Source organism: Gnatocerus cornutus, chromosome 1, assembly GCF_029298725.1.
Source record: "Gnatocerus cornutus isolate USDA-ARS CGAHR chromosome 1, icGnaCorn1.1, whole genome shotgun sequence".
Classification (NCBI taxonomy): Eukaryota; Metazoa; Arthropoda; class Insecta; order Coleoptera; family Tenebrionidae; genus Gnatocerus; species Gnatocerus cornutus.
The window spans coordinates 13,903,635-13,927,257 of NC_142233.1; the positions used below are offsets into that span (position 1 = coordinate 13,903,635).

Consider the following 23,623-nt stretch of genomic DNA (forward strand, 5'->3'; position numbering starts at 1 on the left):
AAATTTGAAGCCTGTAGTTTTTGTAATTTTTACGCTACAGAGCTGATATTTAAAAGATTTGCTGTGCATGACTAACTTGTCAACTTTGTCAAAAATCAATATTCTAGAGCAAAAAAGACAAATTTCACGAATTTTTATTTTGGATGGGTGCAAAATTTTGCAAGATATTTGTATTAAAACGTGCAATTTTAACAATCTTAGCTTGACAACAATAAAATTTAAGGAAATTGTTACTTTTAACTTGTTTGTCAACTGTGGTAAAATACAAGAATATAGAGCAAACAACGCAATTTTTACGATTTTTAATTCTAACAATAAGTAGAAAAAAAAATTTGAAACATGTTATTTTCCTAATTTTTACGCTAGAGACATGATATTTGAAAATTTTGCTATGCAGACCTTACTTGTAAACTGTGCCAAAGTTGAAAACTATAGAGCAAAATAGACAAATTTTACCAATTTTTATTTTGGAATAATGCAAAATTTTGCAATGGATTTTTATTGAAACATGCAATTTTGATAATTTTAGTCCTAAAACAATAAAATTAAGGAAATTTGCTACTATTAACCTTTTCGTCAACTGTACAGAAGTACAAAATTATAGAGCTATTAACACCAATTTTGGAAATTTTTATTCTAAGAAAAACAAAAAATTTCAAAATTAGTTTTTAGAGCTTGTCATTTTCGTAATTTTTACGCTAGAGACTCGATATTTGGAAATTTTGTTATGCAGAACTTTTTTGTGAACCTTGTCAAAATTCAAAATCATAGAGCAATAAAGGCAAATTTTACCAATTTTTTCATTTTGAAACAATGAAAATTTTTGCAATGGATTTCTATTAAAACATGCTATTTTGATACTTTTAGTCCTAATATAACAATAAAATTTAAGGAAATTGCTGCTTTTAACTTGTTCGTCAACTGTGCAAAAGTACAAAATTATAGAGCTATTGACTCAAATTTTGCGAAATTTTATTCCAAAAAGAAGACGACATTTTTTAAAATTAAAATTTGAAGCCTGTAGTTTTTGTAATTTTTACGCTACAGCGCTGATATTTAAAAGATTTGTTGTGCATGACTAACTTGTCAACTTTGTCAAAAATCAATATTTTAGAGCAAAAAAGACAAATTTCATGAATTTTTATTTTGGAGGGGTGCAAAATTTTGGAAGCTATTTGTATTAAAACGTACATTTTTAACAATCTTAGCTTCACAACAATGAAATTTAAGGAAATTGTTACTTTTAACCTGTTTGTCAACTGTGGTAAAATTCAAGAATATAGAGCAAACAACGCAATTTTTACGATTTTTAATTCTAACAATAAGTAGAAAAAAAAATTTTGAAACATGTTATTTTCCTAATTTTTACGCTAGAGACATGATATTTGAAAATTTTGTTATGCAGACCTTACTTGAGAACTGAGCCAAAGTTCAAAATTATAGAGCAAAAAAGACAAATTTTGCAAATTTTTAATTTGGAACAATGCTAACATACATACATGTTCCAGCATGTAAAAATGTAATATTTACGCTAGAAACATGATATTTGACTGTTATTATATTAGACCTATTTGTTACCTATGCTAAAGTTTAAAATTATAGAGCAAAAACACAAATTAAACAAATTTTTATTTTGGAGACGATTCAAAACTTTGCTAAGCATTTCTATTAAAAAAAGTAAATTTGGTAATTTTAGCACCAGAACAATGCAATTTTGGAAAACTGTTACTTTTAACTTCTTTGTCAACTGTGCTAAAGTACAATATTATAAAGTAAGAATAACAAATTTTACAGATTTTTATTTTGAGGACGCGAACGCCTCAAAATTTTGCAATGCTCTTTTATTAAAGCGGGTAATTTTGGTAATTTTAGTCCTAGAACAATTCAACTTGGGTAAAGTGTTTTCTTTAACTTGTTTGTTAACTGTGCAAATGTACACACTTATAGAGCAAAAAATTTTTTTTTGATTATTAATTCTAAAGAAGGACACCCAAAAATTTCAAAATTGGGTTTTAAAGCCATTTTTGTACCTTTTGCTCTAAAGTCATAAAATTGAGCAAAATTGCTATGCTTAAATTACTTTTAAACTGGGCTAAAATACAAAATTATAGACCAAAAAAAGCAACTTTTACAAATTTTTATTTTGAGGCGACACAAATTTTGTAATATTTTTATAAAAGTGTACAATTTTGGCACTTGTAATCCTAGAACAATTAATTTCGAGTAAATTTCTATAGTTAAATTGCTAATCAATCGTGCCAAAGTACAAAATTATAGAGCTGAAAAAACAAAATTTAACTCCAGGGCAAGAAGTAAAAAAATTTCAAAAAATTAGGTTTAAAAGTTTGTTATTATTGTAATTTCGGCTCTAGGGAGATGAAATTTGACAAGGTTGCTGTGTTTGACTTTCTTATTAGCTAGGCTAGAGTTCAAAACAGTAGAACAAAAAAGGCAAATTTTACAAACTTTTAATTTGAGAACGACACAAAATTTTGCAATACATTTCTGTTAAAACTTGTAATTTTAGTCATTTTAGTGTTAGAGCAATAAATTTTTTAGAAACGGCTACTTTTAACTTATTAGTCATTTGTGCTAAAATATAAGATTCTAGAGCAATTAACACAAATTTTGCGAATTTTTATTCTGCGGAAAAACCAAAAAATTTTAGAATTTGTAATTTTCATAACTTAGCTTTAGAGTCAAATTTGAAAATACGGCTACAACCGACTAACTAAAATTCACAAATATAGAGCAAAAGCTCAAGTTTTACAATTTTTCATGGATTTCTATTTTGGTAATTCTGGGGCTAGACCAATGCAATTTAGGGAAGTTGCTACCTTTATCTTCTTTGTTAACTGTGCTAAAGTAGATTATAGAGCAATAAATCCAATTTTTACAAATTTTTATTGTAAAGACGACACAAAAATTGTTAAAATTGAATTTTAGAATCTGTCATCTTCGGAATATTTACGCCAGTCATGATACTTGGAAAAAAATTCAAAATTATACAGCACAAAAAATTTATTTTGGAGACGTTTCAAAATTTTGCATTTTTTATTAAAACGTGTAATTTTGGTAATTTTAGCCTTAAAATAATGTAATTTGAGAAAATTGTTACTTTCAACTTGTTTGTTAACCGTGCTAAAAGTACAAAGTTATAGAGCAAAAAACACAAACTTTGAAAATTTTTCTTTGAAAGACACACAAATTTTCAAAATTGTATTGTATATCAATTCTATAATTAAAAAATATTTTGAAATGTTAAATGTTGTTAATGTAAAATACAAATTTATAGAACAAGAAGATGAAATTACGTTTGTAACTCTGTTGAAATCTCTTTAAATTTTCAAACCCACACAAACCAAACCCGTTTGAGTTTGACCAACTCCTTTCACCCAAAAATTGTCCAATCCTTCGCTACCTCAAAAAACATTCCTTCCGCAAAATTTCCGCCACCGTTGTCTTTTGATAATATTTTCATGAGTACTTATCCTTTCAGCTGCGGCGCACACGCCTCAAATATTTACAAAATAGCTCCTGAATATTTAAAATTGCATTATAAACTTTGGATGAGCGAGAGAATTTCCCAGTGTAAAGCAAACTAAAAATGGCTAATTATTTCCAGACGCTCCTCGTTGCAGAAAGGGTTATGAGGTAATGAGGGTCGGCGTGGTCCCGTACGAAACTCTCGTCGTCCAGTGTCACGTGGATGCTATCCCTGAAGTTGTTCGCTTTTCCTGGACTTATAACACGAGCAAGGGCGTCCTTCCCGTTATGGGGGCGAAAATGCAAAACAATGAAGGCGTGTCCACCTTGCATTTCACCCCTTCGACTAACGACTTGGAATCTCTGTCCTGCTGGGCGACTAACGACGTGGGCCAGCAGGAGCAGCCCTGCTTGTTTTACGTCGTCCCTGCAGGTAGGAAATTAGCGAAGAAAAATAGTATTTTACTAGCAAATCTTGAAAATTTCAAAACTATGTCTTTAAAAATACCAAAATCGCAGGAATTTGAATTTTCCTAAAATTCTGTACGCTAATTAAGCACCTTTAAAGTAAAAAGTTCAGCAAATGTTATTGTTTAATTATTAAAATTTAAATAAAAAAAATTAATTCGAGTTTGATCTACAAATAAAATGTTCTAAAATGTTTCCTTTTTATTCTAAAATTCTGTAATTTAGTACTTTTGATAAACATTTGTAGAAAAATAAATGCCCCAAATTTCATTGCTGTGTCGTTAAAACTGTAATAAGTTTCATTTTTTCAAAAATTTTGGGATTTTTCATAGTCTTGACTTTAAAATTTCTGAAAATGGAGCCATTGCAGCACTTTGTTTTTTAGGGTGTTGAATAAACATGTTATAACAAAGAAAATTTTAAAATTTTGAGACAATAACATTAAAAATGGCTAAATGACCGCGATTTAAACAAGATTTTGAAAAATCGTCAATTATTAATTAAAAATTTGAGTCATTGCACCTACAATTTTAAATAAATGCCCCAAATTTCATTGCTGTGTCGTTAAAACTGTAAAAAGTTTCAATTTTTCAAAAATTTTGGAATTTTTCATAGCCTTGACTTTAAAATTTCTGAAAATGGAGCCATTGCAGCAATTTGTTTTTTAGGGTGTTGAATAAACATGTTATAACAAAGAAAATTTTAAAATTTTGATATAATAACATTAAAAGTGGCTAAATGACCACGATTTAAACAAGATTTTGAAAAATCGTCAATTATTAATTAAAAATTTGAGTCATTGCACCTACAATTTTAAATAAATGCCCCAAATTTCATTGCTGTGTCGTTAAAACTGTAAAAAGTTTCATTTTTTCAAAAATTTTGGCATTTTTCATAGCCTTGACTTTAAAATTTCTGAAAATGGAGCCATTGCAGCAATTTGTTTTTTAGGGTGTTGAATAAACATGTTATAACAAAGAAAATTTTAAAATTTTGATATAATAACATTAAAAGTGGCTAAATGACCACGATTTAAACAAAATTTTGAAAAATCGTCAATTATTAATTAAAAATTTGAGTCATTGCACCTACAATTTTAAATAAATGCCCCAAATTTCATTGCTGTGTCGTTAAAACTGTAAAAAGTTTCATTTTTTCAAAAATTTTGGAATTTTTTAGTCTTGACTTTAAAATTTCTGAAAATGGAGCCATTGCAGCACTTTGTTTTTTAGGTTGTTGAATAAACATGTTATAACAAAGAAAATTTTAAAATTTTGAGACAATCACATTAAAAGTGGCTAAATGACCGCGATTTAAACAAAATTTTGAAAAATCGTCAATTATTAATTAAAAATTTGAGTCATTGCACCTACAATTTTAAATAAATGCCCCAAATTTCATTGCTGTGTCGTTAAACCTGGTAAAAGTTTCATTTTTTCAAAAATTTTGGAATTTTTCATAGTCTTGACTTTAAAATTTCTGAAAATGGAGCCATTGCAGCACTTTGTTTTTTAGGGTGTTGAATAAAAATGTTATAACAAAGAAAATTTTAAAATTTTGAGATAATAACATTAAAAGTGGCTAAATGACCGCGATTTAAACAAAATTTTGAAAAATCGTCAATTATTAATTAAAAATTTGAGTCATTACACCTGCAATTTTAAATAAATGCCCCAAATTTTATTGCTGTGTCGTTAAAACTGTAAAAAGTTTCATTTTTTCAAAAATTTTGGAATTTTTCATAGTCTTGACTTTAAAATTTCTGAAAATGGAGCCATTGAAAATTTCTGAAAATGGAGCCATTGCAGCACTTTGTTTTTTAGGCTGTTGAATAAACATGTTATAACAAAGAAAATTTTAAAATTTTGAGATAATAACATTAAAAGTGGCTAAATGACCGCGATATAAACAAAATTTTGAAAAATCGTCAATTATTAATTTAAAATTTAAGTCATTGCACCTACAATTTTGTAATTAAGTAGGTAACTTAGTAAGTAACTTAGTAAGTAAAGCCTGAAAATTTCGAGTTTGTGATTTCAAAAATACCAAAACTACAGCACTTTTTTGAAAAACATTTCAATTTTTTTGCAATTTTAACATTTAATTTTTTAAATCTGTTTCCTGCAGCAATAATTTCGTAATTTAGTGTATTGGATAATACAAGTTTATAAGCAAACCTTTAAAGGCGCTTATAAACGAGTTTTATACGCTATTTTTTATTATACCTATTTATTTACAATCCTTTAAGAGCATTGAAAAAAATGTGAATTTACACAATAAAATTATCAAAGGTTGTTTGTGAATCGTTTTCGTAGAGACGGTTAGCAATTGTTTGTTTACGTTGTTTACCACATTTTTTCACGTTTGTAAAAATTCGTTCAGAAAATGAGTGACGATATTAAACGGCTAGCAGAACATGCAGAACTGCGATTAATTTTGAATCTACCCGACGCTGAGAAATATACTGGTCATGCTTTCCGATGAATTTCATACGATTATGGCAAACAGTGGTATGAGCATCGATGAGTTGAAACGGCAGGTGGGAGGGAAATTTTCGAGTGTGGCTAGTGGTTATATTGAAGAATCCAGTTCAAACAAAATAGTTGTTTCTAAACGCATTGCTGGTGTTCTGAACACATCGGTTGCTAAATCAACTTCATCAAGAACTATGGACGTCCAACAAAAGAATGAAAATGAAAAAGCTTCTACTAGTTATGAATTAGAAGCAAACAATAGTAATTGAAATTTTCATGTTTATTTATATTATAAATAAAAATTGATCCTGACATTTCACTATTTCTTGTTACCTAGACAACTTTAAAATTTTAGTGTTTTAAAGACTCTTTTTTGCACGCTTTTGCGTGTTTTTAACACCTGAGAAACTGGGAATTGTCTGTGTCAACACATACGTTTCGAAAATATTAATGGAAATCTTCTGTAATGTTTCAAAGTTTATACACCTCGAAAATTTGATAATATAACTAGGAGAAATTTCATTACCATATTCGCATCTCGAAGTCTCATCCAGGCTTATGAATATTCAAACTACTTAACCCGTTAATTACTTACTTCACGAAAGCACTCAAAACCTCTAGGTGCAAATCTACCGAAAAACTATCGAGTTTATGGATCCTTTATAAGAGAAAACTCAATTATTTATACACAAGTACCACTCGGTGTCATTGGCGTTGGAGTCGCAGCGGGATGAAATGAGGAATGCATTGATTATTCTGTTCTTTGTCGTTTGATACCTGGCTCTAATTGGTAAGAATATACCGGCGAATTGAGAATGGGGGCGAACGTAATGAGGTGACGTTTAAGATGGAACATAATTGACATGACGTTAATTGGGTCGTTTTATTTTGTTTTGAATATTTAGTGATTTAGAAAGACAAGGAAATTAGTGTAAATTATGTATAATGGATACTTACTAAGGGTTGAGGGGGTTTTTAGAGTCCCACATACTGATAAATTTGAATTTTGGAATTATTGAGCTATCACGCCCTCAGGTCTTCATAAACTTGAAAATCTAAGAATGTACATATGTTTCGAAATTTTATAAATCGAAGAATGCTAATTGAAGGTTAAAAACAACTTAGGCTTAAATATGCAAAAAAATTTCTTAAAAGATTTGTCTACTTCAAAAATCCTTAAAACCTAAAAAAATATCTTAGAGGATATTAACAATTTAAAGATTGAAAATATTTGTGGAAATCAAAAAATTTGTAGAAAACAGCAAATTTAATAAATATCTATAACTTGTTTATCAACAGCAAAAAAAACAAATTGTACAATTTTTAGTTCTAAGGGGGAAATAAAAATTTTCAAATTTGGACTTTAAAGCACAGCTCTAGAGACATAATATTTCGAAATTTTGTTCTATTTAACATATTTACTTATAAACTGTGCTAAAGTTCAGAAGTATTGAACAAAAATCAAAAATTTAACAAACATTAATTTTAAGAAGAATCCAAAAATTTCAAAATTAGATTTTAAGCCTTGCCATTTTCGTAATTTTTACCTTAACGACATGAAATTTGGTAAAATTGCTATGCTTGAGTTTATGGTACACTGAGTCAAAGTAGAAAATTAAAGAGCAAAAAAAGCAAATTTTAGGGCGACGCAAATTTTGTAATATTTTTATAAAACTATGTAGTTTGGACACTTTTAATGCTAGAACAATAAATTTTGAGTAAGTTACTATAATTGATTTGTTTATCAGTTGTGCCAAAATACAGAAATATAAAGCAAAAAATAAAAATTTTGCGAATTTTAATTTTAAGAAAAATTTTAAAATTAAGTTTGTAAGCCTGTCATTTTCGTAATTTTTGCTCTAAAGTTAGGAAATTTAGAAAAGTTGCGATGCACAAGTTACTTTAAAGTAAGAATCCAAAATTATAGAGCAAAACAAGCTTTTACAAATTTGTATTTTGGGATGACAAAAATTTTGGATTTTTTTTATAAAAGTGTGAAATTTTGGTACTGTTAATCCATCCTAAAATTAATTGTGGGTAAATTACTACCATGATTTTGCTAATTAATTGTGCCAAAGTACAAAATTATTAAGCCAAAAACAAAAATTTGACAAATTTTAACTCCAAGACAAGGAAAAGTCAAAAAATTTCAAAATTTGGTTTTAAAGCTTATTATATTCGTAATTTTGGTTCTAAAAGCATGAAATTTGAACAACTTTTTAGATTTGACTTACTTATTGACCTGTCTATAGTACAAAATTATCGAACAAAAAAAGCAAATGCTACAAATTTTTATTTTGAGGTCGACGCAGATTTTGCAGAATTTTTATATGTGTTATATTTTAATAAAAATGTGTAATTTAAGTCTTTTTAACGCAAGCAATAAATTTTGAAGAAATCACTTTTCTTACCTTGTTAAGTGTGCTTTAGTACAAAATTATAAAGCAAAAAACAAATATTTTACAAATTTTAATTAAATTAACTTTTTAAAGCCAGTCATTTGACTACTGTTTGCTCTAGAGACATAATACTTGAAAAAGTTGCTATGTTTAACTTACTTATTAACTAGACTAAAATACAAAACTATAAAAACTATAAAACTATAAGCAAAAAAAAACCAAATTTTAGGAATTTTCATTTTACGGTCTACACAAATTTAGCAGTATTTTATTTTTTAAATGTGTAATTTTGGTATTTTTTTCACGAAAACAATTAATTTTGAGGAAATTATTATTTTGAACTTGTTCATTAAGTGTACTAAAAGACATAACTTTAAAGTAAAATACAAAAATTTGACTAGTTTTAATTCTATGAACAAGTCAAAAAAATTTCAAAATTGATTGTAAAGCCTGTAATTTTCGTTCTAGATACATGGTTTTTGCTTTTTTTTGTTTTACCGATTTATTAACCGGACTGAAGTACAAAACATTGAAACAAAAATTTCTTTTACAATTTTCATTTTGGCAACGTTGCAAATTTTTTATAAAAATGTGTAACTTTAATACGTTAAACTCTAAAACAATATAACTTAGGAAAACTCGTTTTTTATCTTTTCTATCAAGTGCGTTAAAGCTTAAAATTATATAGTAAAAGACAAAAATTTTGCGAATGTTTATTCTAGGAAGAACTTAAATAAATTCAAAATTTGGTTTTAAAGTTTAATTTTTGTAATGTTGGCTTTAGATTTTTTCGATAAATTGTTACTTTTTGACTAAAATACAAAATTATGGAGCAAACGTTACAAATTTCACAAATTTTCATTTTGGGGAAGAGACAAAATTTTGCAAAATTTTTCTTAAATTGTGTCTTTTTCGTAAATAAAGCCACATAAGTATCATTATTATAGAGCAAAAACAAACAATTTTCGAATTTTAATTCCAAGGAGGACTTTTTGCTCTAGATACATGACTATTTCAAATGTTGCTATGCTAGACTTTATTACGCCACAAAATTTTCGATACTTTTCTAATAAAACGTGCAATTTTTGTACTGTTAGCGCTAGAACAATAAAAGTTAAGGAAATTGCTACTTTTAACTTGCTTGTTAACTGTATTAAAGTACAAAATTATAGAACAATTAAGTCAAATTTTGGGAATTGTTATTCTAAGAAATTAGATTTTGGAGCCACTCATTATCGTAATGTTTTCGCTAGAAACATGATTTTTGGTAATCTTGCTGTACATGGCTAACTTGTAAACTGTGCCAATGTTCAAAAATATAGAGCAAAAAAAACACTTTATAAACTTTTATTTTAGAAACGACACAAAATTTTGCAATACATTCCTGTTAAAGCTTGCAATTTTAGCGCTAGAACAACAAAATTTGAGGAATTTGCTACTTTTAACTTATTACTTAACTGAGCTTCAATACAAGATTATAGAGCAGGTAACACAAATTTTGCAAATTTTTATTCTAAGGACAGTAAAATTTTCAAAATTTGATTTAGAGCCTGTCATTTTTGTACTTTTTACAGTAGAGACATAATAATTGCACATCTTGCTATGTTGAATTTCTTTGTGAAGTGTGCCATAGTTCAAAATTATAGAGCAAAAAAAACAAAGTTTACCAATGCTGATTTTGAAAACGACGCAAATTTTGAATTGTTTTTTATAAAAATATATAATTTTGAAACTTTTACCGCTCTAGAGCAATATATTTTGGGGAAATTAGTGTTTTTAACTTGTTTGTTAACTGTGTCAAAGTATAAAATATAGAGCCAAAAACAAAATTTTACAAATTTCAGTTGAAAGAAAACCACAATAATTTTCAAATTAGATACTAAAGTCTGTTTTATTTCATAATTTTCACACCAGAATCATAAGTTTTGGACAAGTTGTTATGTTTGACTTTTTTATTAACAGAGCTGAAGTACAAGATTATAGAGCAGTTAACACAAATTTTGCAAATTTTTATTCTAAAGACAGTAAAATTTTCAAAATTTGATTTTGAGTCTGTCATTATTGTACTTTTTACGGGTAGAGACATAATAATTGCACATTTTGCTATGTTAAATTTATTTGTGAAGTGTGCCAAAGTTGAAAATTATAGAGCAAAAAAAACAATTTTTTCCAATGTTTATTTTGAAAACGGCGCAAATTTTGCACTGTTTTTTGCAAAAATATAATCTTGAAACATTTACCGCTTTTAGTGTTTTTAACTTGTTTGTTAACTGTGTCAAAGTAAAAAATATAGAGCCAAAAACAAAATTTTACAAATTTCAGTTGCAAGCAGACTCTAAAAATTTTCAAATTAGACACTAAAGCCTGTTTTTTTCATAATTTTTACACCATACACATAAGTTTTGGACAAGTTGTTATGTTTGACCTACTTATTAACAGAGCTGAAGTACAAAATTATAGAGCAAAAAGTAAAACAAAAATTTTTAAATTTTTATTTTGCGTCTTTGCAAATTTTGCCACATTTTTATAAAAACGTGTAATTTTGACAGTTTTAGCGCTAGAACTACAAATTTTGGGAAAATTGCTACTATTAACTTGCTAACCAACTGTGGTAAAGTACAAAATTGTAGAGCAAAAAACAAATTTTTGTTGGAAAATCACACAAATGTTCAAAAAAAATTAAAAATTTTGTAATTTTTGCGATTGAGACATGAAAACAGAATTTACAAAAGACTATAAAGCCTAAAAATAAATAAAATTTATCGAAGAGTACGAAAACAATTTTAGGGCTTTAAATTTGAGGTGGAATTCAAAGAAGTAAATGATATAGACATATCTGAACAACGAAAAAAAATACGAATTTGAACTTTCAGTATTCCAGAAGCGTCTGAAAACTTTTCCGCACGACATTTTTGACCAATTGCAGTCCCTAGTCCACTTATTAATTATGTTGATATAATCCGACAAAAACCATTGATACAACGAACCCAAAGTACAAACAAATATTTTGGTAAATTATAGGTGCGTGTTGTGTTTCGTAATTTATTGTATTGTCATTTAGCAAAGCGGCCACATAGCAAACAAACCGACACTTTATATGCTCTTTTACTTATCTAATGTGGTTTTGTTCCGGCCGACAATTTATGTCTCCCTTGCAGGTATAAAATAGAAATATTATTGCATAAATTCAGAGGTTCTTGTTACAATATATTATTGCAGTAGGAAACATCTTAAGAAATATTGTTCCCCTTTCAGACAATTTACAGCCAAGATAAAAAAGAAGACGAAAAAATAACTCAGAGCTGTAACCTTTTTCGCATATTTGCTTTATTCATAAAGTTTGCAAAACTGCAAAGTGACGAGGGAACCGCCATCCCTAACCTCACCCATCATTCTGTCATCATTCTCGGTGCGAATTTCTTACATGAAATAAACTCTGAATAATTTAAATAATCCCCTCATTAAGGATCACTTTCCGGGACCCGTGAAGGATTAGAGCCTAAGCTTTTAAAATCGGAGCGTAAATTAGCAGGAGTGTGATAATATTCCCGGAAATTTTCCTGTGGGTTTCTTGTATTTATCCCGAAGACAGTCAAATGATGAGTAATGACAAGCTTTCGCGGCCAGGGAGTAGATAAAGAGTGCTGTTTCTTGTTACAAGCACTAACTGTATAAAAGCTCGAGCGACTGAGCATTACGTGTCAATATGCCTATTTTGGTTCCGAATTTATACACGGTAAGCTCCTATTTCCAGGGATAGCCGCATTCAAAAGAGGAGGTCCTTTGTGTACAATCTAAAAATACGTTTCTATTGGGGACTGTGGTCATAACATGCAAAGCAGTTGCAAAGATCGACGCAGGGAAATGAGGAAACGAGAATTCTTAAAATGTTTTAATTTGACTTTTTTCGTTTTACGGCGCTTTATTACTAAATCTTGATCACTAAAATACTTATTAACATTTAAGAAATTGAAGGCACTGTATGTATGTACAGCACTTCCTTTGAAACCTCATAGCATAACTCCCTTTAGTATGACGCTATGACATTTCGCCAAAAATGCTGCCATGATGTTACAGTTTACGAGGTTGTGCGACTATGAAAAACAGATCTGTCATTGTGTAACGTCGCGTTATTCCTAAACCAACCTTTTTACAGCAAATATGCCTTCTAAAGCAATTTTACCTTAAACGACCATAACACAGTTATTTGTTGTCGTATTTAGATTTTAAGCTTGGATTTGGAATCTGCGCAAAATTTTGCGCAATATAACTCAAATAATGTAAGTTTCACCTAAAAATAAGTGAGATCTCGACCATAGAAGTTTGACATAGTTTTAGTCGCAATTTTTTTTCAAACAAAATAATTTTTTGACTTTTGGAAAATCTAAAAACGAATTCTTCTCAAAAGTATCTGGAGAAAAACGATGGCAAAACCCGTTCCTTTCCATCTGTCGCAATCATCACTTTTTACCAAGATTCAACGGCTGAATTGCAAGAAAACAGCAGAATTCTGCACGAAATCATCAAAATTTTTACAGAAAACCGCATATTTCGATGCAAAACAACGATTTCTCGCCGATTTTCGTTGTTTTCTGGCTTGAATTCGCAAAGAAGAACACGAAATCTACAAAATCATCACTTTTTATTAAGATTCAACGGCTGAATTGCAAGAAAACAGCAGAATTCTGCACGAAATCATCAAAATTCTTACAGAAAACCGCATATTTCGATGCAAAACGACGATTTCTCGCCGATTTTCGTTGTTTTCTGGCTTGAATTCGCAAAGAAGAGCACGAAATCTACAAAATCATCACTTTTTATTAAGATTCAACGGCTGAATTGCAAGAAAACAGGAGAATTCTGCACGAAATCATCAAAATTCTTACAGAAAACCGCATATTTCGATGCAAAACGGCGAGAGTTTCCGAGATATTGAGCACCGATACTTTCAAATTTTCAAAAATTGGGTCCTCTGGCGACTAAAAATTCAAGCGGCCATACCTCAATTATTTGTTGACATACGCTTAAACTTCGGCCGGTTTTAAATTTAGCGTAAAGTTTTGCGTTAAATGAGCACAAATAACTTGAATTTGCTTCATAAATAAACGAGATATTGATCAAAATCAGTTTTCAAGAGATCTTCTTAGGGTAATTTTCAATATTTTTTTTCGAGGCAAAAACGACGTTTATACCTTTGAGTTTACATCAGTTGAAAAAAGCAGCTAAAAATCTATCAACTGGTCGAATTTCGGATGGGTAAGTCAAGTAGTTTACGAGTGGCGGCTAAAAAATAAAAAAATTAAAAACATTTTAACGATAGAGTCGGAAATTTTTTTTGCGAAAAAATCGAGCATCGAATTTTGGGTTTTAAAAAGTATATTCTAAAAGAGAAAGACGCGAGAAAAACGATGGCGCAAACGGTTTCTCTTAATTTGTGGTAGTTTCGAATATATCGAGTATAAGAAAATTGAAAAATAGAAAACTACTATTTGAAACTTTAAACTGCTTTAACTCTGTTATTTGTGGTTGTACGTAAATTTTAGGCTCGAATTTGGAATCTGCGTGAAATTCTGCTAAAAATGAGCTCAAATAAAGCTAGTTTAACCCAAAATTAAGCGAGAAATCGAGCATAGAAGTTTGACCTACTCGTAGTTTTAGTCGTAAATTTGTTTTAAAAAAAATTAAATTTTTGACATTCGAAAAATTTAAAAACGAATTCTTTGCTAAAAAAACGCGAGAAAAACGATGGCAATAACTGCATCTTTTCATCTGTGGTAGTTGCCGAAATATTGAGCACTGATACTTTCGACCTTCAAAAATTCAAACGGCCATAACTCAATTATTTATTGATGTACGTTAAAAATTGGACCGGTTTTGGATTCAGCGTAAAGTTCTGCCTTAAATGAGTACAAATAACTTGAGTTTGCTTCACAAATAAACGAGACATTGGATAAAATCTTTTCTCAAGAGGTCATTTTTTTGAAGTGATTTTAAACAATTTGTTTCAAAGCGAAAAGACGTTTAATACCTTTGAATTACATCAATCGAAAGAGCAACTCAAGATTTATTAACTGGCTAAATCTCAGATAGGTAGGTTAAATAGTTTACTAGAAACGGCAAAAAAAAACAAAAATTAAAATTTTTTGTCGAGTCAAAAATTTTTTTTGCAAAAACGACCATCGACTTTTAAGTATTTTAAAGCGAATTTTAAAAAAGAAAAATGCGAGAAAAACGATGGCGCAAACCGTTTCTTTTAATCTGTTGAAGTTTCGAAAATATCGAGCATTAAAAATTTGAAAAATAGAAAACTACTATCCGAAACTTTCAACGGCCAAAACTCTGTTATTTGTGGTCGTACGGGAATTTTAAGCCCAAATTTGGAATTTACGAGGAATTCTGCGTCAAATGAGCTCAAATAAAGCAAGATTCACCCAAAAATAAGCGAGAAATCGAGCGCAGAAGTTTGACCTACTCGTGGGTTTAGACGTAAATTTGTTTTGAAAAAATTAAATTTTTGACTTTGGAAAAATTGAAAAACAAAATCTCAACTAAAAAAACGCGAGAAAAACAATGGCAATAACCGCATTTTCCATGTATCGTAATTGCCGAAATATTGAGCACTGATACTTTTGACCTCCAAAAATTTGATTCTCTTGCGACTACCTAAAAATTCAAACTGCCATAACTCAATTATTTGTTGATGTACGTTAAAAATTGGACCGGTTTTGGATTGAGCGTAAAGTTCTGCCTTAAATGAGTACAAATAACTTGAGTTTGCTTCACAACTAAACGAGGCATTGAACAAAATCTTTTCCTAAAAGGTCATTTTTTGAGGTGATCTTAAGTAATTTGTTTCAAAGCGAAAACGACGTTTAATACTTTTGAATTATACATCAATCGAAAGAGCAGCTCAAGATTTATCAATTGGCCAAATCTCAGATAGGTAAGTCAAATAGTTTAGTAGAGATGGCAAAAAACAAATCAAAAATTGAAATTTTTTATCGAGTCAAAAATTTTTTTGCGAAAAAATTGACCATGGAATATTGAGTATTTTAAAGCAAATTCTAAAAAAAGATAAATGCGAGAAAAACGATGGCTCACACCGTTTCTCTTAATTTGTTGTAGTTTCGAAAATATCGAGCATTAAAAATTTGAAAAATAGAAATCAACTGTCCGAAACGGCCATAACTCAATTATTTGTTGTCGTACGTAGATTTGGATTTAAAATCTACGCAAAATTCTGCGTATGAAATGAACCCCATCACTCAAGTTTGCTCCAAAAATAAGCGAGAATTTCGAGTGGGAAATTTGAAATTTTGCGTTTTTGTTTTAATTTTTTGAGTAATAATACCGCAATAACATTGAAACCTTAAAATGGTTCTTGAATTAGGAACCTCTTGAAGTACAATACACATTTAATCGAACTTTATTTAAAGGTTCTGGAGAGAAAGAAAAAAATAAAATAATAAAATTTAAATTCCCCTGTTTTTCCTTATGTTCAGCAATTCGTGGAACACTCGGTACATGATGTTGGACCATACGAACAACTGTAAGCAGGATTGTACAGCTCGACTGCAATGTATTATGTACAGCACTCTCTTCGAAACTTCATAGCAATGCTCGCACTAGTATCACGCTATGAGATTTCGGCGAAAATGCTGTACATAATGTTATAGTTTTTGAGGTTCTTTCCACACTTGTAGGTACTGTATTAATTATTTACATTACAGCAACTGTAAGTAGGATTTTCTGACCCGAAAGTAATGTGAAGGCGTCATTTGCCGGAGAAATCCAGATTTCTAAAAAAAAAATTCACCAAACAAGACATTTTAGATTTTTCAAAGAAAACTTTTAGAATTAGAATCCGAAGCCACACATTCACTCCTAACGCGTCTAATAACTCGCCAAATGAAATAACTCGTCGCTAATTTCACAACAACCGGGTTGAAATTGGTCTTATTCAGCCAAATTAACATTCAAAATGCATCCCGATGGAACAGGGTGTAGTGGGGGCAGCAAATTTCAAGCAGTGCTGCATATTGGAGTTGCAGCGGTGTAAGTTGTTTGCTGAATCCACCGCATCCAGATGCGGTTTCTTTGCATGATGTACGACCAACTCCACGTCGTCATCCGGCTGTTGCTTTTGACGTTGGAAGGTATGAACAGCCTCATAACCGAAATCCTTCACCGCGGAATTGTGCTGATTGTCCGTATTACTGTCTCAAACCGAACAATTTTGCATATTCATTGTTGCTCGAGAAGCCAAATTAGCTGTTGCTAGTCGCATCTGAATTTGTTTTTTATTGCAGTAACTAATTAGCGCTGAATGTCGAAATATAAACACCTCTAGGGTAATTCGGGTTTTTTGTTCTGACCGTAAAGTTCTTATGATAACAGTGGATTACAGTCGACCCCAGCGTCATAATAATCTAGTGTTTGGGGTACAGATGTTTTCACCATCTACCCTGCCAAAATTCATGTGGTAGTTAAATGTTAAATTAGTTTTAAAATTAAGTTACAGATTAATTTATGCATCCCTGTAAACTGAATTTGATATCCATTGTCTACGTTACCAGAATAATAAGGTGACAGGACGATAGTGAAAGGAGAGGTGGAAGAAGGAAAAATGAGTAGAGATTCAAAAAAATGAACAAAAGTTTTCCTTTAAATCCATCAGATCTTTCGGTTTAAAAAAATTCTTGCGATCCTTCAGGTTCAATAGTTTCTTTAAATTGTTCAGATCCTTTAGATTTCTAAAATTCTTTAAATTTTTAGCTTCTTCAGATATTTCAAATTCTTCAAATTTATAAGATACTTCAGATCCTGCAGAATGTTCAAGTCGTTGAAATCCTGCAGTTCGAAAAGATTCTTCAGATTCTTCAGTTCCAACGGTTTTTTAAGATCCTTGAGATCTTTCAATTCCAATAGTTTCTTTACTTTGTTCAAAACCTTCAGTTCTACCTAATTTTTTAAATCTTTGAGGTCCTTCAGATCTTTCCAATTCAATAGATTTTTGAGATCGGTCAGTTACAATATTTTCTTTACATTTTTTAGATCCTTTAAATTGTTCAGATCCTTCAGACCGTTAAAATCCTTCAGATCGTTATAAACGTTCAGTTGATTAAAAATTTTTCACATTCTTCAGATTCTTTATATGCTTCAGATCATTCAAGATTTTTCAAGTCGTTAGCATCTTTCAGTTTAAATAGATTTTTCAGATCATTCAGATTCTTCAGACCCAACAGATTTTTAAGATCCCTGAAATTCTTGAGTCTTTCTATTTCAATAGATCCCTCTAATAGTTATTTTAAATCATTTAGATCTTTCACATCCTTCAGATTCTAAAAATTCTTTAGATTTAATTCTTAAAACTCTTTAGATCCTTTAATTTCCACAGATCCTTAAGATCTTTGAGATTTTTCAGGTCCTTTCATTCCAATAGTTCCTTTAGAACCTTTGATTCCAAAATACCTTTGAGATACTTCTGTTTCAATAGTTTTTTTTAGTTTGTTCAGATAGTTCAAATTCTTTAAATCTTTCTCATCTTGCAGTTCCAACAGGTCCTTCAGATCTTAGACATATTTCCTATTCTTTAAGTCTTCTAGTGCAATAGATTCTTCAGATTTTTAAATTCTATAGATTTTTGGATTTTTCAGATTTTTCAGATTCTTTAGATCCTTCAGATCTTTTAGATCCTTTAAATCATACACATCCTTCAGATCCTTCAGATCCTTCAGATTCTTCAAATTTTTTAGATGCTTCAGATTATTCAGATCTTTAAAATCGTTAAAAGCTTTCAGTTCTAATAGATCCTTCAGATCCTTTATATTTAACAAATTTTTAAGGTTTCTGAGATTCTTCATGTTCTTCTATTCCAATAGATCTTAGAGGCTCTTCAGCTCCAATAGTTTCTTTAGATCATTCAGATCCATTAAATCCTTCAAATCGTAGAGATTCTTCAGATCCTTAAAATTTTTCAGATTTTTTATTTTCAACAAATTCTTAAGATCCTTAAGATTCATTAGGTCCTTTTGCTTCAATAGATCCTTCGGTTTCTTTAAGATCAATATGTTTCAATAGTTTCATAGATCGTTCAAATTTTTTAGATCTTTCTCATTTTTTATTTCCAACAGCTCTTTTAAATTCATTACATCTTTTCAATTTTTCAAATTCTTTTGTTTCAATAGATTTATCCGATTTTTTAGTTCCAATAGATCGTTCAAATTCTTGAAATTCTTCAAATCTTTTAGTTCCAATAGATTTTTTAGATTTTTAGTTCTTCTGATCTTTTACTTCTAGTAATTTCTTTAGAGTGTTCAAAACCTTTAGAACGTTAAGAACCTTCAAATCTTTCAGTTTAAATAAATTCTTCAGATTTTTAAGATTCTTCAAATTCTTTAGAACCTTGGGATTCATCAGATTTTTTTGTTCCAACAGCCTCTAAAGACTCTCAAAATCTTTCAGTTCCAATAGATTTTTTTAGAACTTTTAGTTCCAACAGATCCTTCAAACTTTGCGATTCTTTAGATCTTTTGGTTTCGAAAAATCGTTGAGATCCTTGAGATCCTTCAATTCTAATAGTTTTTTTTAGATCGTTCAGATCCTTGGAATTATTGAGATTCTTCAAATTAAAGATGTTGAATACAATCCGAGAAAATTCTGACAAATCTTGGAATCATCTACAAATTTTAGATAATTTCAAATAGAGAGAATAGCAAATCATTCTAAAGATTTTGAAGAATTTTGAGAAAATTTGGATAACTCAAATTTTTCGCAACGCATTTCGAAGATACCTAAAAAATCTTTAAAAAAATGATACACAGTATCCAAAAATTAAAAAAAAATTAAAGAAAAAAAATAAAATAAAAGAAACTAAAAATGTTTCTAAAATTACAGTGCCTCTGAATTCCAGTGTTTCATGCAGATTCTATTAAATTTGAGAAAGAAATTATGAGACCGTTGAAAATTTAGAAAACTGCTAAGAAAATATCGACAATTTGTAAAAATCCTCGAGAATTTAAGAGTTTCGTCAAACTGTACAAGATGCAACATAATGCCAAAATATTTCCGATACTTTTAGGGAATGCTAAAGAATTGTAAAAGGTCTTTTAATAATCCACAAAAGGATGCGTCTTAAGCATTTTGCAAATGAAATTTGAAAAGTAGCTAATTTAAAGACACATTTTGGAAAAATTAAAAAAAAAATTAATATAAGTACCTAAATGCATTTTAAGAATGTATAAAACCTGAAAACTTTCAAGAAAAACTAGAAAAAACATAAAAAATCGTGTCAATTTAAAAAATCTAAGATGTTTAAGAATTAAAAAATCTAAGACTCCTTGTTTGAATTTGTATTGTAAAAAGATCTACAAATTTCGACGATTTTTAATTTGAACACTTAAATGTAAAACACAAGATTTGAAAATTAAAAAAATCTTAGAATAGTTTATGGAACGTAAAAGTGCACTTTTTCCATTTGAGAACAATTTGAATTCTTGTTCGAATAAAGTTCAAGCCAATAAAAGCACAACCACTGTCTTAATTAACCGTCATAAACATCCAGAGCTGCGAAATATCTTAAGCAACTCTTTCTCGTATTCCACTTTGCTGAAAGCTTAAGTTTGTGACAGTTTCTGATCTAGTACAAGTAATGTACCTGTACGTACATACATGTCAAGTAAAACTTTAATGCTTCTATTCTATTCTACACTATAGTCTCGTTTTAACCACATAAGTTCAAAACTAAATTTCACATCTGGTTGCAGTCACGACCCGCTCTTCCTCTTAATGCCCCATTCACACGATCGCATCAAGTGCAGATTAGAAAACACCCCAGATTAGCTTCGTTACAGCCGTGTACAGCATCCTCGTCGAATTCTCACAGCACATTTTTTTCCAGAAAAGTATTCTTATCTTTACTATCATATATGTCACATGCATTTTTTGGATTTCTTAGATTTTTACGATACATTAAATGCTCTAAACTAAAGTTGTTAACTAAAGCCTAAATTGTTGTTTTAAATGCAAATTTTGCAATGTTTTTCTTCAATTTCTTTTTGATTGTTTGGATTCTAATTTTCTCTTTCGGTTCTTTTGATTTATTTGTTTTATATCTATCGTTATATTTAAAATTTTTGAATTCCTGCATATTTCTGTGCTTTATATTCTCTTCTATTCCCTCTTTTTTGCTTTTTTTGTAGTTTTTTTAGTATTCCATTCTGTTTTCAATTTTTTCTCTAATTAATTTTTGATCACACTATTTTTGTGATTCTCGGATCTTTTTAATATTATTTTTCTTGTTACTTTTCGTTATTCTATTTTCTTTATGCATTTCTGTTTTTTGTAAATTTCCAAATTCTTGTAAAGAGAATTTCTCTAGATTCTCCTTCAATTTTTTTTGGATTTTCTTTATTTAGATTTCTATTTGGATTTTCATCAAATTCTCAATAAATTTTTTTTGGATTCAATGTTTTATTTGTCTGAAATTATCTCCTAAGTTTTCTTTAATTTCTTTTAAAACCGTTTTGAACTTCTTAGGAGTTTCTAGATTCTACCTGTTCTCTATATTTCTCTACATATTTCTTGATTTCTTTAAGTTTGTTTTAGATCCTATTTAGCATTGTGCAAACTCAAACGTCAGAAGGTCGAGAAATTTTTAGAACCTTAAGTTTAATTAAGCAATTTTTACAAAATGTGTATAGCATCCTCGTCGAATTCTCACAGCACAATTTTTTCCAGAACTCCCCGAGTCTCCCAAACACTGCAACGTCCGCAACGCGTCGCACGGCGGCTTGGAGGTCGTCTGCGAGGCCGGCGACGACGGAGGCCTCCACCAAAGCTTCGTGATGGAAGTCAACGACATCACCATCCCCTCGCTTCCCCCAGGAGTGACCACGCTGAGCGACCAAGGAGAGCACTCGGTGCCCGCAATGAGGGTCCTCCGGGACCAGCCAATGTTCCGCCTCCACCACCTCCAAACGGGCCGAGAGTACCAGATTGTGGTCTACGCAGAGAACGCCAAGGGTCGCAGCAATCCGCCGGTGCGCTTACCTAGTGTCAAAGTGGAAGGTGAAGTCTCGGCTGAGATACTTCTCGAGACCGGTAAGTCCCGTGGGATCGGCTTAATTTAATTAACGGAGACACTAACAATAACTGGATGTGCGCTCGGCAGGTTTGGTGTGAGGGTTAATTTCAAACGGAATGACCTACACGTGTTTTCCCGTGTTTAAAATTGCCGCTCCCGGGAGAATTTTGGAGATGTTATTTTAGGGTTGTGATTTCCGGGAGGAGACGGAGAATGTGTAGGATAAGAGGCAGTTAAACTTTCAACTACGCGGGGATACGTGGATTATTCATTAGTTACAGTGTGTACCTAGTAGACGTCGAAATTAAATTCTACGGCGAAAGAATGCGCGTGACGTTATGGAAATTTCTATCGAGGGAGGTGAATGCAGTTCAAGAATTTCAACAATAATAAGTTGCTGAAAGTTGCGATTTTAACTAGAAATTGCAAGAAAATATTCGGGGAACTATTTGGAACTCTTTCTGTTACTCCTACTTTTAGAATTATTTGTTTGATTTATTTATTTTTCATATTTTTGAAATTGTATTTTCAAAATTTTCACCTTCTTCTAATTTTGCGAATTCCTAACTTCCTTTGTTTTTCGCGGTTTTAAACTAAATAAGTGCTTAGATTCTAGGGACTGCATGTATTAAAATTGATTCTTTAAGCTTGGTAAACTATCTAGATCCTACAGAATCTCTATTTCTTCCATTTTTTTTTAATTTTCAAAATCTTCTCGGCTCAGATATTCTAGATCTTCTAGATTCTCTAAATCCTTTAGATTCTTTAGATGCTTGCGTTTCAAAATTATTTAGATCTTTTGGATCTTTTACATCCTTCAGATCATTTAGATCCTTTAGATCCTTTAGATCCTTTAGATCCTTTAGATCCCTTAAATTTTTTAGATCCTTAGATACTTAAAATTTGAGACTTTAGATTTGATTTTTAGATTTGATCATTAGTATTTCCCATGTTTTCCCAGTGCTCCAGACTGTTGAAAATTAATTAAGATTTTATAACAATCCTTTGGGATGCTTCAGAAGTCTTCGCACTTTCTAGTAATTTTGGAATTCTTGTAGATTTCTTAAGATTTTGAATTCTTTTTAAATAAATTCAACCTTCTAGCAACTTTCACTCTTTAATAATTCAAATTAATTTTCTTTTTTTTTAATCTTTCAGATTGTTCAGATCCTGCAGATTTTTCTAATCGTGTAAATCAGTCAAATCCTTTAGATCCTTCAGACTCTTTAAGTTCTTCAAGTATTAACACCTTTTAATTTCTTCAGATGCTTTAGATTCTTCAGTTCCAATAGATTTTTTAGATGCGTTATCATCTTTATATTTTTCAGTTCGCTTATATCCTTCAGAACCTTGAATCCAATAGTTCCTTAAAATCTTTTAGTTCCAATAACTTTCAAATGCTTCAGAGCCCCCAGATTCACGTGATTTTTGAGATCCTCTAGATATTCTAGATTCTCGAAATTCCCTAGATTCTTTAGATCTTCTAGGTTGTCACTACTCTCAGATCGTTTAATTTCTTGAGATCTTTGAAAACCTTGAGATTTTTTACCTGTTTTAGATTGCTCAGACTCTTTAGTTTCAATAAATCTTTGCGAAGCTTCAGATATTTGAGATTTTTTAGCTTCTTCAGTTAGAATAGATGTTTTTTGATTTCTCAGATTTTTTCTGATATTTCAGAATCTTTTGTTCTTTCAGATCCTTCAGATTCTTCA

At 30.2% G+C, this 23,623-nt stretch overlaps 1 protein-coding gene across 3 annotated transcripts in view; it reads left to right on the forward strand.

Annotated features, from left to right (window-relative positions):
• side (motor axon guidance molcule sidestep) overlaps window positions 1–23,623 on the forward strand; it is a 193,716-nt gene that overhangs the window by 130,220 nt on the left and 39,873 nt on the right. For all 3 annotated transcript variants that reach the window (XM_088042566.1, XM_088042557.1, XM_088042572.1), the window contains 2 exons: window positions 3,626–3,919; window positions 21,566–21,928. In XM_088042566.1, the coding sequence (XP_087898692.1) occupies window positions 3,626–3,919; window positions 21,566–21,928 (657 nt within the window). The remainder of the gene's footprint in view (window positions 1–3,625; window positions 3,920–21,565; window positions 21,929–23,623) is intronic.